Here is a 14,695-nt window from a genome sequence, read left to right as displayed (position 1 = left end):
AGGGCATTTTATCAAAAACGGAAAATTTATTTTTTTGCAAATTTCCAGATGTGTATCGTCATTGAAACTTTTTCTGATCTTCTTTTAGTAGCCTGTCGCAACCGAGTACTGCATCGCATATTTTGAAAATCCACGAAAATAAGGCCAGCTAAATATATTTTGATGTCATGTTTAGTTGGAAATCAACCAGCTTACACTTCTATATATTTTATGTCAGATAAAAGTAAAGAATAATTCGCAGTTGGTCTCAATTTCTCACAATAAGGTATGTTGAATAAAAACAAATGTTTGTTTATAAACTTTTAATTTAACAGTTAATTTCTTATATTCCAAAAAAATTTATTTATTTACAAAACAGTAACAAAACAACACTATTTTCTTGCTTTTATGACGACAAAAAAGCCCCTCGCTTTTTCTTTACTATATAAATGCAGAAAAGAAAGAAGAAATCTTGTTTGGTCTAGCTAAAGTAATTTAAACGTGAAACAACACAAAGCTAAAATTGTTACGCTCCATGGTTAAGCAACAGCTACAGCAAGGTTTTGTGGATATTATTGGCGATACGTATTTTCATGAAATTGTAATTGGAGCCATTGTACAATAGCTAGTTGCTGCAGAATTTCAGTTTGCACAATTTAAAAATTCAGTCGTTTTAGATTTTTTTGTAAGATACCTGCCATGTGGACATTACTATGGTTTCGGAACAACAGCGGTAACAATGATAGCAATCAACAGAAGTACGACGATAATCATCAACACTAAAACAAAGAAAAAACAACTTATGGTAAAAAGACATTACATGTGAGAACTCAGAAGTGTATTGTTCTTAAGTTGATCTTTTTCTGTATTGACTGAAGAATTGATTTTTAAAAACTTTTTGATTATCTGTTCTAAAGTAAAAAATTTTTTAAAAAAAATAAAGAAAATGAAAGATTCATACTTTTATGACAGTGGCTGTGGCGGAAAGTAAAATGTAAAAAGTAGATAAAAGTTTAAAATTTTTGGCGTTATAAAAGATTTTTGGGACGATTTATTTAAACTCTGCTAGAAAATAATTCTTCAATAACACTGTAATATATAAACAAATATTTATAAAAAGGTTTCGACTAAAGCTACAGATCTTTTTAATATGATAAGATTGCCCTCAGGAGAGGTGGGGGCGATCACCATTCCATCAGAACTTTATTTGACAGTGTCGCGCTTTTATAATTAAACTGGAAAAAATTGTTTGATGTCAAAATTAGTCATCTTAATCCTTGGTATTTTGATCAATTTTACTTATATGTAATTATAGTTCGCCCCAGGTTATATACTAACAACTACCGAACAAGCTCCTAGTCTTAAATAGCTCACTCTTCAGTATCTACGCTCATAATCTCTGTTAAATAAATATACTGTTGATCTCAAATAAATATAAACGCGATATTTTTCAAAACGTTATGCGTGATAAAAAACATACCGCAGCTTCCTGTTTTCTTCGTCACTTTTTTAGTATGTGCATCTGTTTTAATTAATTTTTGATTCGTATTCTGCACACCGTCTGTTATTTCATCAATTAAATCTAGAAAATAAAAAAAGATACACCATTAAATATCTTTAATTTTGTAGAAAACTAGACCAACGCAATATCAAAGACAAGCTGTCAACAATTTTTCATTCGACCATTGGTTAAAAAATGAACGCTCATATTTTAACTTTTAAAATTCATACAGTGAAAAATTGCACATCAGGGTTTCCACCGAAAATATGGTATCAAATTTCCTGACTTTCCCTGACTTTTTGAGGTCAAATTCCCTGACTTCTCAAGAAATTCTACAGCCAAACAGAAAAACAAATTAACTAAAACCGTTTAAACCGTATTTGCCGCAACATAACTGACAAGATTAGAAACACGGCATAACATTAATCAGGCATACAACTTTGCATTTGCAATTTTTGAATTTATAGAAATAAAGCTCTATCACTCCAAGTCAAGTTAAAAGACAAAAATTCCCTGACTTTTCCATGGGTCTTTTTTCTTGACTTTCCCTGACCACAGATAAAATTCCCTGACTCGGTGAAAGCCTTGTACATGTAAACATTGTACGACATGGCTATACAAATGGTCAAAACAAATTCGTTTGCCGAATCAAGTTTTTCACTTTCATGGACAATCACAATACATAACATTGTGTTGACCGAAAAAGATGGTAAGGTAAACGACAAGTAGGCAGAAAAGTAGGTGCCAGGAACAGATGCTCGGGGATTCCATCCTAATGATTGGCTCCCCCTTCCCTGTGATCTTAACTAAACTACATTACCGCCAGAGATAAGTATATCATTGCTATAACTTGCTTTTCTGCCACACAAGCCGGCCGTAAACTGGCAGATGACACTAAATGGGCTGACAACACTATATTTAAAGTGCCTGTGTTGAAAAAAGCCTTCCGTTTGGCTGTTTTGGAAGAAGCTTCCAGTTTGGCTGCTTTGAAAGAATATATCCCTATGTGCTTCTAATCTTTCCCAAAGTGTTAAAACCATCTCGGTGCTTTAATACTACCCCAAAAACTCATTAGCTAAAACCCACTCAACAAACTGGCAATATTCATAGGCTTCTTTTCTTAATTGTCTCCCATTTTTTTTTGTTCAAGATACTATATGTGAGGGTTTTTACGTTAGACTACATAAAAAAATTTTGTTCCAACAGTAAACATGTTAACGCATTAAGTTATTCTTGGTTTGATTCCAATGCTGCCAGACTACACCAATGGAATGATCAACATTCCGAAATGGAGTATAGAAAGGCAATAACAGAAAATATTCACAGAAAAAATTCGGCCAACTTGATCTATTCACCTATTATATATCTCAGGGCTACTTCAGTACAATTCTGTGAAAACAGAATTCCAGAAAATTGAATGTTTTTAAACATTTTCATGAAGTGATTTCTTAAAATCGGCAAACAGAAACAACAACACAGAAACCAAGAAACAGAAAGGTTACCATTTTGATAGTCAATTTCATTTCCAATTTCCTGACCCATCAACTTCTGTCTTTTTATGACTTGAGAAAGCGCATCGAGGCCTTTGTCTTGTTCTAAAAAAACAGAGAAATTTTACATATAGAAATGATTTTAAACTAGATTTTATTTTTAACTGTTATTATCAAACTGTTTCAACCAAACAGCAACTTTCTTTTAGGCTGTCCGAACAGTCAGAAAAGGTTAGCAATAAAAATGCTGTAGATGATTCTCGCTAACATGTAATAATGGCGCACACGTATCTCTTTATCTGATCTTACCTTACACATTGTTTAGAGTGATTGTACACCTCAAGCAAGCGAAAAATTGAAATCGCGCTGGGATATGATTATACGAAAAACACAGTCACGCTTAGAGTATACTTACGTCATGTTTATTGAATTAATTGAGTTAATTATTTTTTTTTTCTTTAGCCTTAATAAAACAGCGACAAGACTAATGGTACATTAACACAAGGCCAAGTTTGGACTCCATGGTGTTAATGAAATCTTTAAGAAAAAACACACATAAGAAGGATTCGCAAAGCCTGAGTAATACGCTTAGCACATGCTTAAAAAATTTCCCTACCTGAGCATGTGTTTCTGCTTATCAAAGAAAAAAATATGTAGAACGATATGTTGGTTCATATCAAACAAAATTCGGATTTTATCAACTTAAAAGTGCAATACACAAAAACGCTTTAAATTATTCGTAGTGCGAAAATGAAATTTAAATGAGTGTTGAAACTGATTCGCAACGTTTAAGTACGTGAGTTTAAGATGGCAAATTGTCGTCCCATCATCCACAAGATGTCAATTCTTGTGCGAGCTTTGGCCGACTTGTTTTGTAATAGGACAACTTATACATGTTACGTAATATAAAAAAAGAAAAAGCAACCTTGTTTCTAAAATTTTAGAGAAAGTGAACTGATATCAGGAAACCCAAAAATCTTAATAAGAAAAAAGAAGCGTACACAGTTCCCACGACCTGATGACTTAAAAAACTGACGTAAACAAAACAGATACAGAAAAATTATTTTCAAGAACGTTTTCCTATTACAAGGAGTTTTTTAGACTTTCCAGTAGTACTAGCCAACCTGGTAAACAGTGCAAAGTACTTACCAGCTATAATTTGTTGTTGTTGTGTCCGAAATTTGTCTGGAGTAATATCATCCGCCCTGTCATCACGTGACGTGGCACCAAATGGATTATTCTTTTCGCGATCGAATCCTTCATTTAACAGACCAGACCTGAATGGTAAGACAAACATTCAAATGAATAATAAACAACAAAACTAAATTTGAATAATTTCACAAGCGAATTTCGCGAATTTTTACCCATAACCGCGAAACTTTGTCCGTGCGAAAATTTTTCGCAAGGCCAATTTGTAAAAACAAGGCTTACATGACCACAGAATATTTTAAATGTAAGCGTCAAATGTTAATTTAATAGAGCAAAAATTAATTCAGAATATGAGTGTAATCATAATCTGGTCTAGGAAATTAATGCGGAGAGGAAAGTAGCATAACACAGCAATAGAATTCTTTTTAACTTAATGTCTTCATTGCCATAGTAACACAAGCTGCTACATGCCTTAGAATTAATACAGGTGGAAATTTATCAAACAAATTATTTAATGATGACAAAAAATTAATGTCGATGACAAACCAAGTCGATGCTGTGACTTAAAGAGCTATTCTAAAAGCAGTCAAAGTGGAAAAATTCAATGAAATAAAAGAACATTATAAACCAGGACAAAAGAAACATTTACCGTCCAAAGTCATTGTTATAATTTGCAGATGGCTTGAAGGCTTCATTTAATTGTTTCTCCCTAAATTATCAATCAACAGGTTGATATTATCACTAACACATGTTGTATATGGGAGTACGATCGACAAATAACACGGTTGTTTAGTTGTCTTTTTGGCCACAAACTTCAAAAGTCTCTCTGTGCTACCCTTTTGTAGAGTCAAATTAAAGGATCTTTAAAAAGAATTTTCAGCCTTCTTTAAAAAAACATGAAATTAAGATTCAGGAATAATAGATTCAAGACATAGAAAGTCTTTGTGGAATTCTTATATATAGTTAGAAAACAAAAATTGGTAATCTGTAAGTGCAGATCCAACTTTAGATGAGTATGCTATCTATGGTTTAGGCTGTGCAAAATATTTTATACATCTCAAAAAGAATTAGATTGTTTTCGAGGAAAAACAAGGTTTTTTACTGACAAATTTAATTGACCAGCAGTACAGTTACATATGCTTACCTTGATATAAGCAGATCAAGTTGATTTTGTCTCCGTGTGGCTTCTTGAATAGTGCTAATGCGTGTGTTAAGGTGCAACTAAAGTCATTTTCTTTCAACAAATTTAAACACCACAACAGATTCTCTATCTCTCAAGCCAAGAAGACAAGTTTAAAGAAAGACTGTAAAAATTCATTGTTTAAAAATAGCTTAAAAATAATATAGTAGAAAATAAATCACACATCACAATAACTTTCTAAATTTATTGAAAACAAAGCAATTTTAAATTCGGTTACAGCATAACAATTATTCTTAGCTGATGATGATGTTTGCATTTGAATGTTCGACAACTTGTAAACAAATAAAAATGGAGAAGAAAAACAAGATTATATTTATGAAATTAAAATCGAAAAAAACATATCAAAACGTTTTCCTTTTACTGCTTATAATATTATTTTAAATTTTTCCATTATATAAGCCATATGGGCCCTAATATAATACATTTAACAAAATATTTATACAAAATATCATACTAGCTAGCTATCTAGCTAATTTGATTTTTTAAATAATGTAATTTTTAAACAATGTCATGCGAATATCAAATAACATCATCTTTCTACAAAAACATGTAAGAGTTATATACAATGTGTAAGACTTTAGGTTTTTACAAAAGGAAATTTCATCCATTCCAGGATATCGAAACTAAACAAGGTTTTTGATTTTAGCATAAAATCCTATCGAAATTAATAACTTTTTCAATCAACTTATTTTGGGGGCGGGTGAAGAAAGGTGTAGATGCGTCTTATAATGCCACAACGTAAAAGATAATGTTGACCCCAGTATGACAAAAATTGATTCACCTATAACATTTATGTTCAAGCTTTGTGTCTTGATTGACATTTAAGATGAAAAGATACATTTGAGAAGATGATGAGGTACGCATTAATACATCCTTTAAATCTTTTATATCTCTTGAAAATTGCTGTAATTTGCTTCGAATTGTGGACTGAATCTATACAGCATAAATGAAACAGATTATTACGAAATAGTACACCAATAATGCAAAGCACAATATTTTCAATTTTTTTTTCACATACACACCCTAGCTGAATTGGATCCAGTTCTCTGTAATGAATTACGCTCATTTATTAACTCCATTATTTCTTGACCAAGTTGCTCGGCATCTAGGTAATTGCGCATCCTAAAGTAAAATCACAGAAATTCAGGTAGGGCAAGTGATAAGAAATTACACTCTCACAGGGTTTACAAGTGAATATTAAAAAATGTCTTTAAGGTTACTGTAAAGGAAACAATTTTTTTTTAGGTTTTTTGCAAAAAATTCATAACATACAGAAAAAATAATCTCTTTCTAATGACATATTTTTATATTCTATGAAAATATTTGAAACATCCCTTTTTTCTGGAAAAAGCCTTTTTAGAGGTGTTATATCCTTCACACCTTTGAAAAAATATGTGCAAAATGAGTTGAGCATATGTTTTGTAAACATTATGCATAATATGGAACTCCCGTATAAAAATATGCATAATAATATTTTTTAGATAGTTTATTTTCACTATCGAATTAAAAAAAAATCAAAGTTAAGGAATATGCATATGAGCTGTCTCTTGTAAACCTGACTTTTGTCTATTAATAATTCTGAAAGCGTGCACGCATATTCAGCATAAAGAAAAAGTTCGCACTTCTATCATCTTTCTGCATACTCAGTTCACACATTTTTTTCAAAACACCTACGAAAATCTTTAAAAACAAATATCTCGTTAGTAAATTTTCGCATACATGCCTTTACGTTTGTGGTCTCTTTTTCCGAAAGCTTCCTATTGGCTCATTGAAATTTTCAGTAATGAAAAGCTGAATAAATTATGCACAAAAGGTTCCCGGATTTTTTTGTATAAATTACTGATTAGCGAATTTGACGACAGAAAGAAAAAAATATGCATTTTTTTTAAATGATTATATATAATTACAAATAATTTCATAACGACGTTATTAGAAAAAAAAAACCAGGAACATTTTTGAATTTAATTTATGCTGAATATAATGGTGCGAAAAGGAGAAGTCTGCGACCACGCGTTCGGAAAAAGAAGCCATTTTAAAACGTACGGTGAAAAAAAATTGGTGTGTGTTTATTTCATTATATTTTCTTTTTGGAAAATTACAATCTCACGAAAATAACACCATCAAAAAAGTCTTTCATCAAGCATTCAGAAACAAAAAAACATAAAAAAAAAATATAACAGTATTGATAAATTATAAGGGTTTTTCTGAGACTACTCGTCAAGTGAGTTTTTTCCTTTAAAAATAGAAAAATAGTTAATATCTTAGTTGTAACAAGGCTTTTCCAGGAAATGTTTGACACAGGTAATGTAAAAAGCTCAATTAAAAAAACTCTGGCATTCTGGATGTATACTATTGATAGCATTTTTAAAAATTTTTGTGTGTGTGACATACCTGGCTGTTGGTGTATATGTTAAGCGTGATTAGTTAAGAATTATCAAACTTATTTTTCTACATTCAGTCAGTCAAGTCAATCCTTTTACCAGACAAAAAATCGATATTGTTGTAGAGAATATAATTAGCTCCTCTATTAAATTGAAACATTTGGGATAAATTTCAATTTGGAAATAACCGTTTAATGGCCACTGAGAACGCTGGATTAACCCTGAGAAATTAATAATATATGAATGGTTAGGTGGATGTATAGCACCAGTCCAAGAGAGACAGAAAGAGATAAAATGAGCTAAGAAGCAGGCTAGGTATCCGTAGCATTAAAGATGTTATCCAGATAAGAAGACCAAAATGGTGGTTGGGACACTTGGAAAAAATGGAGCGTGATAATCAGGTGAGAAAGTATAAAAAGTAAGTTGATAGTTCAAGAGGTAGACAGAGAAAGATTAGGCAGAAGGTAATAAAGACAGACTTAATGCAGAGGAACTTGAATTTGAGTTTAGATTTAACACAGATCAGATTAAATGAGGGTTGTTAACATACATGTCCAACCATTGCTAGCATGGAAAACGGTAAGCTAATGATAATGATGAAGCATGATGAAGCGTATATATCTAAAGTTTTTATGTTTTTCTTTTCGTGAAATGGTGATATTTTATTTTTAAATGAATAACATTTCACTTCTGTAATAAAATAGAAAGTGTATAACATCATTTAAAAAAAAAATTTAATTTAAAAAAAAAAACCACTTTAACTTTAACCACTTTAACCACTGGGGAGAAAAACAGCATAAAATGTATCCACAAAGTCAAATGATCCAATGATCCAAATAAAATATTGGATATAATAATTGTTTATTGTTATTGTTGTTAATTGTTTGTTGTTAATTGTTTATATATATATTTATTATTATTGAATATAATAAAGATTTCTTTATTATATTCAATAAAAGTTCAATTCCTGAAAGTTAAGATGTAGTTAAGCAATATTTCCAGGAGAAATGTTGTTAACAAGCTAAAATTACAGTACAACCAAAAGCATAGCAAAATTCATGTTTCAACAGAAGCATGCAATATCCATAAAGTCCAGGGGAGAAGAGAATAAAATTCTTATTCACTGGTTTCACAGGAAAAAAATGGATGACTAAACATAGTATATGGGAGCAAAATTGAGCAAACAAAAACTGTCTTAATCCAGATAATAATAGTGTATAACAATATCAGATATAGATTAAATAAAACAGGTCTTATAACATATTCAAGGCAGTATTGGGTGATTGATGATCAAAAGTTTGTAAGAGAAAATCTGTAAGATGCAAAGAGGTGTTTGCCAGGATAGAGTTCCAAAATAGAATAAATTGGTAGCAAATGGAGCTTTGTTCAAATATACGTGTTGAATAGAGGTGTATTTAGTAGACCCTTGGTTTGACCTGTTCAAATGACCAGCCTGGAAATCTCATTCACAAATTCCTGACTAAAAATTAGAGCAGTATAGACATGTAACCTACAGTTGCTTGGTCTCTTTGCCAGTGGTAACCAAGACAAACAAAATTAACCTGGTTATACATTAGTAAATTTCAACAAAGCACAGATTGCACAAGTTGCAAAATTAGATAGATAGATGTGCATATTTTGCATGGCTAGCCTCACAAATATCGAGGGATATACCCTGTCTATTATTTCCAGGAGGGGCCATGGCTTAGATGGAAAGTCCTAGAGTATTTAATACTCTTTTTGAGCTACGCAGACCCAATTAGGCCTGCGATCTACTAGACAACTTCCGGCAACATCCGACTACCCACAAAATGTGCCATCCCCAATTTTCCTCACATGGCTTGGATTAACCCGAGGCTATGGTAACATTCACTCGCCCATGTTGAATCGCCGTCATGAGGAATAGAACCCCGGTCTCCCGTATAGAGTATGAGAGCTATAACCACTAATCTACCGTGCCACGCCAAAGACCTGCCAATATATTGTATGTAATTACGGTAAGAAAAAGGGGGTAGGATGTAAATGAATAGTTAAGGTAAGGGGTCATCTACAAAATTCGTAGCAATTTGTATCAAAAAAATTCGTATATGCTATACGAATTTTCTTTTGCCATACAGTAATTAAATTCGTATGAAATTTTTCTAAAATCGTATGAAATTCGTATGAGTTTAAAAAAATTCGTATGAGTTTTAAATTAAATTCGTAAAAGTTTTAAATTAAATTCGTATGAGTTAAATTCGTACGAGTTTAACAAAAAATTCGTATGAGATTTTAATTAGATGCGTATGGTTTTAAAAAAAAGAAAACCGTTTGACATTGTATTAAATTCGTATATGAGTTTTAAAATAAAATTCGTTTGAGTTTTTATAATTAGATGCGTATGGTTTTTTTTAAAAAAAATTCGTATATAATACAGTCCAGATGCAAGCTTATGCGTACGCTCAAGTTTTACACCTTTTTCTCGGAGGCGGTAGTTGTTTGTCTTTTGTTTTTATTAATTATCTTGAGTCTTGTAAGTCATTAACTTGCGCGGAATAAACAAGGGATTATTGAAGAAAAAAAAAGCTTATTATAACTGCGCGTAACTATTGTTAAATAGTGTTAACTACTCCCAATAGCATGATTGCAAATGTTATCAACTCTATCAATGTGACACAAAGAGCCATTGTTTAATGTTTGTTTTTTTAGATCGCATTTTAAAAGTTTAAAAACCAAATATAATTCGTATGAAAATTCGTATAAATAAAGGAGTATAATTCGTATGAAAATTCGTATAAAAGAGAATATAATTCGTATGACAATTCGTATGAAAATCGTATAAAATTTGTATTAGATTTTTTAAAAATCGTATAACTATTTAACATTATACGAATTGTATACGATTTTTATACGAATTAAAAGCAATTAAATTTGTATATATTCGTATAAAATATCATACGAAATTTGTAGACGACCCCTAAATAAACAAGTGCATGATGCATTGAAATGGCTTTGTTAGCTCAAATTAAGCTATTGAAATTAATGTTATTGATGTTGTTACGTTTAATTTGTCAATTAACATTTGAGACATATTTTTCCGCAGCCGTAAAGTAAAATAAACATATCCACCTAGCCTGTTACAGACAGACATCATTTCATAATATTATAAGAGATATTAACTTCCATTATCTGTATCTATATAAAAGTTTTATATGACAGCAAAAAATTTAGGCACATTTTCGCCAACAGGAAGGTTTGAAATACAGTTGCTGCCATGTGACAATTGACGTGTGGCTAAGTCACATGACCAATCGATTATTAGTACTCCACAATATAGGCAAGATGAAAACAAAACTAGTGTGTAAGGGTAAGATTGCTATATATGAAAAAACAGTGTAACAATTAGCTAACTGAAGGTCATATTATAAATCTTATGAAATGATGCTTATCGCTATTCATGTCAAATCAACAAAGTGTTTTTTTTTTAAGAAATATTTCCTAACTAGCTAGCATGTAGATTGTACTATATGTAAATATCTAAGGATGCACCTGCACAACATGTAGCAATTAGTTTATTATTAAAAAAAAATATTTTATAGTTTTGACGAATTTCGTTTGTTTGCATTTTGGAATGATTTGAGTGAGTTCCTAACCCTCAAATATGCAGCATTTTTCAGCAATTTGGAAACCTTGTAAAAGAAACATTAGTCCCCAAGGATTATTATATTTATTATTATTCTACCTGGATGGGCCAGTAAAAGAGTCGATTAACTAAGAAAACTTGTATTGATGGAGGTGGAGATTATGTAGACAATGTCTGTACTCTGCTCATGGGATTTTCATTGAGTATATATATAATTGCTGTGCATAAATAAAATTATTGCTGCTATTTTCAAATGAATAGATAAACAAGGATATCAAAAAAAAACAAAGATAACTAGCTAGCTAGCTATGGACCTTCTTAAATGTTTGTGTTTTTTCACGGTAGCCCTTTTGGCTTTAACAATTGCATGACAGGCAAAAAGATGTGGGTGCTTGGTGAAGTGTGGTCCTTCTTAGTCTATTTCTTCACACGAAGGTATCATTACAACTTTACAAGCTAAATATATATATGTCAATCAGAAGTTATACGTCTCTGCACTTAACATAATAGTCAATCAACAAAAAGCTCCAAAATCTTTCTGCCTGCTACCCAGTTGTTAGAAAAGCTTACCACAGCAAATGTAAACATTCAAAAAAGTAAGGCCACCGTTGAAAATATGTTTGGTTAGCGTCATATTTAATTACAAAAGTGAGTCAATCGATGCGATAAAATTATTTTCTGAAAAATTACAAAAATACTATATTTTGCAGCCAAATTTTGTTATTTGTTTTAAATGTACGTTGGCTGAATTTTTAGCCTCCGTTTCAAGTAACATTTTTGACAATCAAAGTCATTCCCATGGTTTTTGCTTGTATTGCCATATATATGCAAAGCAGGAAAATATAGCACTGAGTAGCACAGCGCAGTCCCCTATCGAAATAACATTTGGACGTAACAACCGTAATTCGGAGGGCCGCTGAAAAGATAAATGGTGGATTTTGTTGCGTGTCGAAGATTGTTTGTGGATTGTTTGGTTTATTTTTTACAAATTACCCGACTTGAGTTTTGCCTTATAATTATATTTTTAAGGGTGGCCTAAATTAAAATGATGTCATACCCCACTGCAGAAAATTTTTTTCATCCCATCAGTGAGCAAGACATTGGCTTACAATTTTTCTGTAAAATAGAAGTTAGCCAGGACGGCAGTTGTTGCAATTATATGCTATTAATGTGTCAATATATTTATATATTATTATACAAAATATTGTGTTTTTCTAGCAGAACAAAGACAGTTCAGGAGTTGAGTCAAAAAGGGAAACCACTACCCATCTGGGAAACGGTTTCCCATTTGGGAAACTTCACGGTTTCCAATTTGGAAAACTGTTACCCTAAACAAGCCAGAAATATGGCAATGGTTTTCCATTAGGAAAACCACCAAAATAAAAAGGAATCTGCGCAAGAGCTGGTTAAGAAGCGTACTACAAATTTTTAACCAATAGAAAGGGAATATTTTCCAGCAAATTTTCACCGAAGGAAAAAAAATTATCGTAGCCTCTTTCCGCAATTCCGTAAAATGGTTCTGAGAATGGGTAGCTAACGGTTTACCAAAAGGGAAACCCAAATTAAAATCAAAAAAATTAGTTTAGGAAACAGTTTCCTATATGGGAAACCATTTCCTTATATGACATGGGAATTTCCATGGGAAACCGTTTCCCTTTTAGTGTCATCTCCCGAAGTGAAAGAAGCATTTGGTCAAGAATATTTTTGAACAGTTCAAAACTGGCTTGTGTATACATATATATATATAGAAAATGGAAAATTCTAGGCATGGTGAGGAAATCCACATAATCTTGTATAGATAAATTCTCACTTAGTTTAAGACCTAGTGCTGACAAAAAACAGTAGCTGAAAGATAAAAAAAATTACCATGACTCTTGAGGCGCCATGTTTAATGCTTCTATTAGGTAATGTATTGCAATTTTTACGGATTACGAATTTACTATCTCTGCCCTCTGGTTTTACGGAGGCAAAAAAAACCAAAATAGGGCGGGGGTGCCTTTAGTAGGACTACTAAAGTTGTTACTGGATTACTGGATTAATACTTCGGTCACCGAAGTAAAAAAAAGCGTTGGCGATAAGTTGCTGGAAATAAAAAATGTTTTAATTTTTAACTAAAATTCCGAAGTAGAAATAATTATTGGCAAGGTTATTTCTCTCGGAATTATAAAATTAACCACATAATATACAAACCGTCAGTAAAAAGTCGAAGTTTGGATCGCTGCAATATTACTTTTTGGGTGGACAAATCTAAAGAAAAAGCGTTAAAAGAATGATGCGTTGTATTAAAAGTCTAATATCGTCGGTTCATAAAAATACACCGATATATTGTCGGCCTTTTTTTTATACGCATTTACCGATCACAATAATATTCTATAATACATAACTTTCATTTTTTTTACATTATCTGAACTTGTCTACCTCTACCTCCCCCCGTGATTTTGCTACAGGACTTTCCTTCTTTGTTTACATTAATTATTATGCTGTCAAACTTATTGATGTCCTTATATATGATTGGTAGAACAGCAAAAGAAATTGGATGTTTTATGTATCTGAATCTGGAATGAGTTTTTAAAAGAGGCCGGGTAAAGGAACAAAAACGGGTAATCATTTCCTTTAATTTGTCCTAAAACAAATTTCACGGGATTATAAAGTTTGATCCTTCGGTAATTTTGCCCCATCTGGCTGAAACGTGATGTCTCGTTCGTGGTATAACATTCTTTTTTTTTGTTTCGGGCACGCTATGTTCTGTATAAAAGCGGCACAAAGTATTCGATCTTTGTCTTGTGTTGGCATTCGTTTTATTTTTCCTCCGTATGAACAGCCCATTTCTGTTGGTTCGCTCAATATATACATGTTTTCCGAATTGCATGTATTTGAAAGTTTTAGAATTTTGATGTTTTTACTTTAAGATCATATTTAGCATCATTATTTTGGTGTGCGTATAAATTTTCAACTTAATCCGACATGTGAAGATGCTGTTTTAGTGGTAATAATGTTACAGTCAAGGTTGTTTGACAAAATTGGGAAATAGCAGCGGTACATCAAAGAAAACTAATTCGGAAAAGGTGCATTCCATTTATAACTAAAGTGTTGTGGAATATGCATACTAAAAAAAAAAAAAAACCAAGAGTATTCAAACGTGTCAAGTGTAAAGAAACATATTGGACAAATTCTACAAAAACGAAAATAGATATTTATTCAGATACAAATATGAGGTTCACATTGCAAAATTTTACAGAAATTTACATGCGGACAGATGTTTCTGCTATATTTGACACTGATTGGTTTTCTTCTGTGTTACCGTTCCACAGAAGTGTTACTTTGAAACAGATGGATAGAAACTATTAAAACAGTAAAAAAACAATCTTTCAA

At 31.7% G+C, this 14,695-nt stretch overlaps 1 protein-coding gene across 1 annotated transcript; it reads right to left on the bottom strand.

Moving 5' to 3' along the window:
* Positions 1 to 287: 287 nt before the first annotated feature.
* LOC130649653 (syntaxin-8-like) lies at positions 288 to 13,278 on the bottom strand. Its single transcript, XM_057455986.1, has 9 exons — positions 13,190 to 13,278; positions 6,343 to 6,442; positions 6,159 to 6,253; positions 5,264 to 5,317; positions 4,769 to 4,828; positions 4,120 to 4,247; positions 2,983 to 3,075; positions 1,460 to 1,561; positions 288 to 758 (listed from the first exon to the last, which is right to left on the bottom strand). The coding sequence occupies exons 1-9, from the start codon at positions 13,207 to 13,209 to the stop codon at positions 691 to 693; spliced, it is 720 nt and encodes a 239-aa protein (XP_057311969.1). The 5' UTR covers positions 13,210 to 13,278; the 3' UTR covers positions 288 to 690.
* Between the last annotated feature and the right edge of the window lie 1,417 nt (positions 13,279 to 14,695).

Source organism: Hydractinia symbiolongicarpus, chromosome 7, assembly GCF_029227915.1.
Source record: "Hydractinia symbiolongicarpus strain clone_291-10 chromosome 7, HSymV2.1, whole genome shotgun sequence".
Taxonomy (NCBI): Eukaryota; Metazoa; Cnidaria; class Hydrozoa; order Anthoathecata; family Hydractiniidae; genus Hydractinia; species Hydractinia symbiolongicarpus.
The sequence above is the reverse complement of the archived record's forward strand: the minus strand, read 5'-3'. Positions and strand labels throughout refer to the sequence as shown.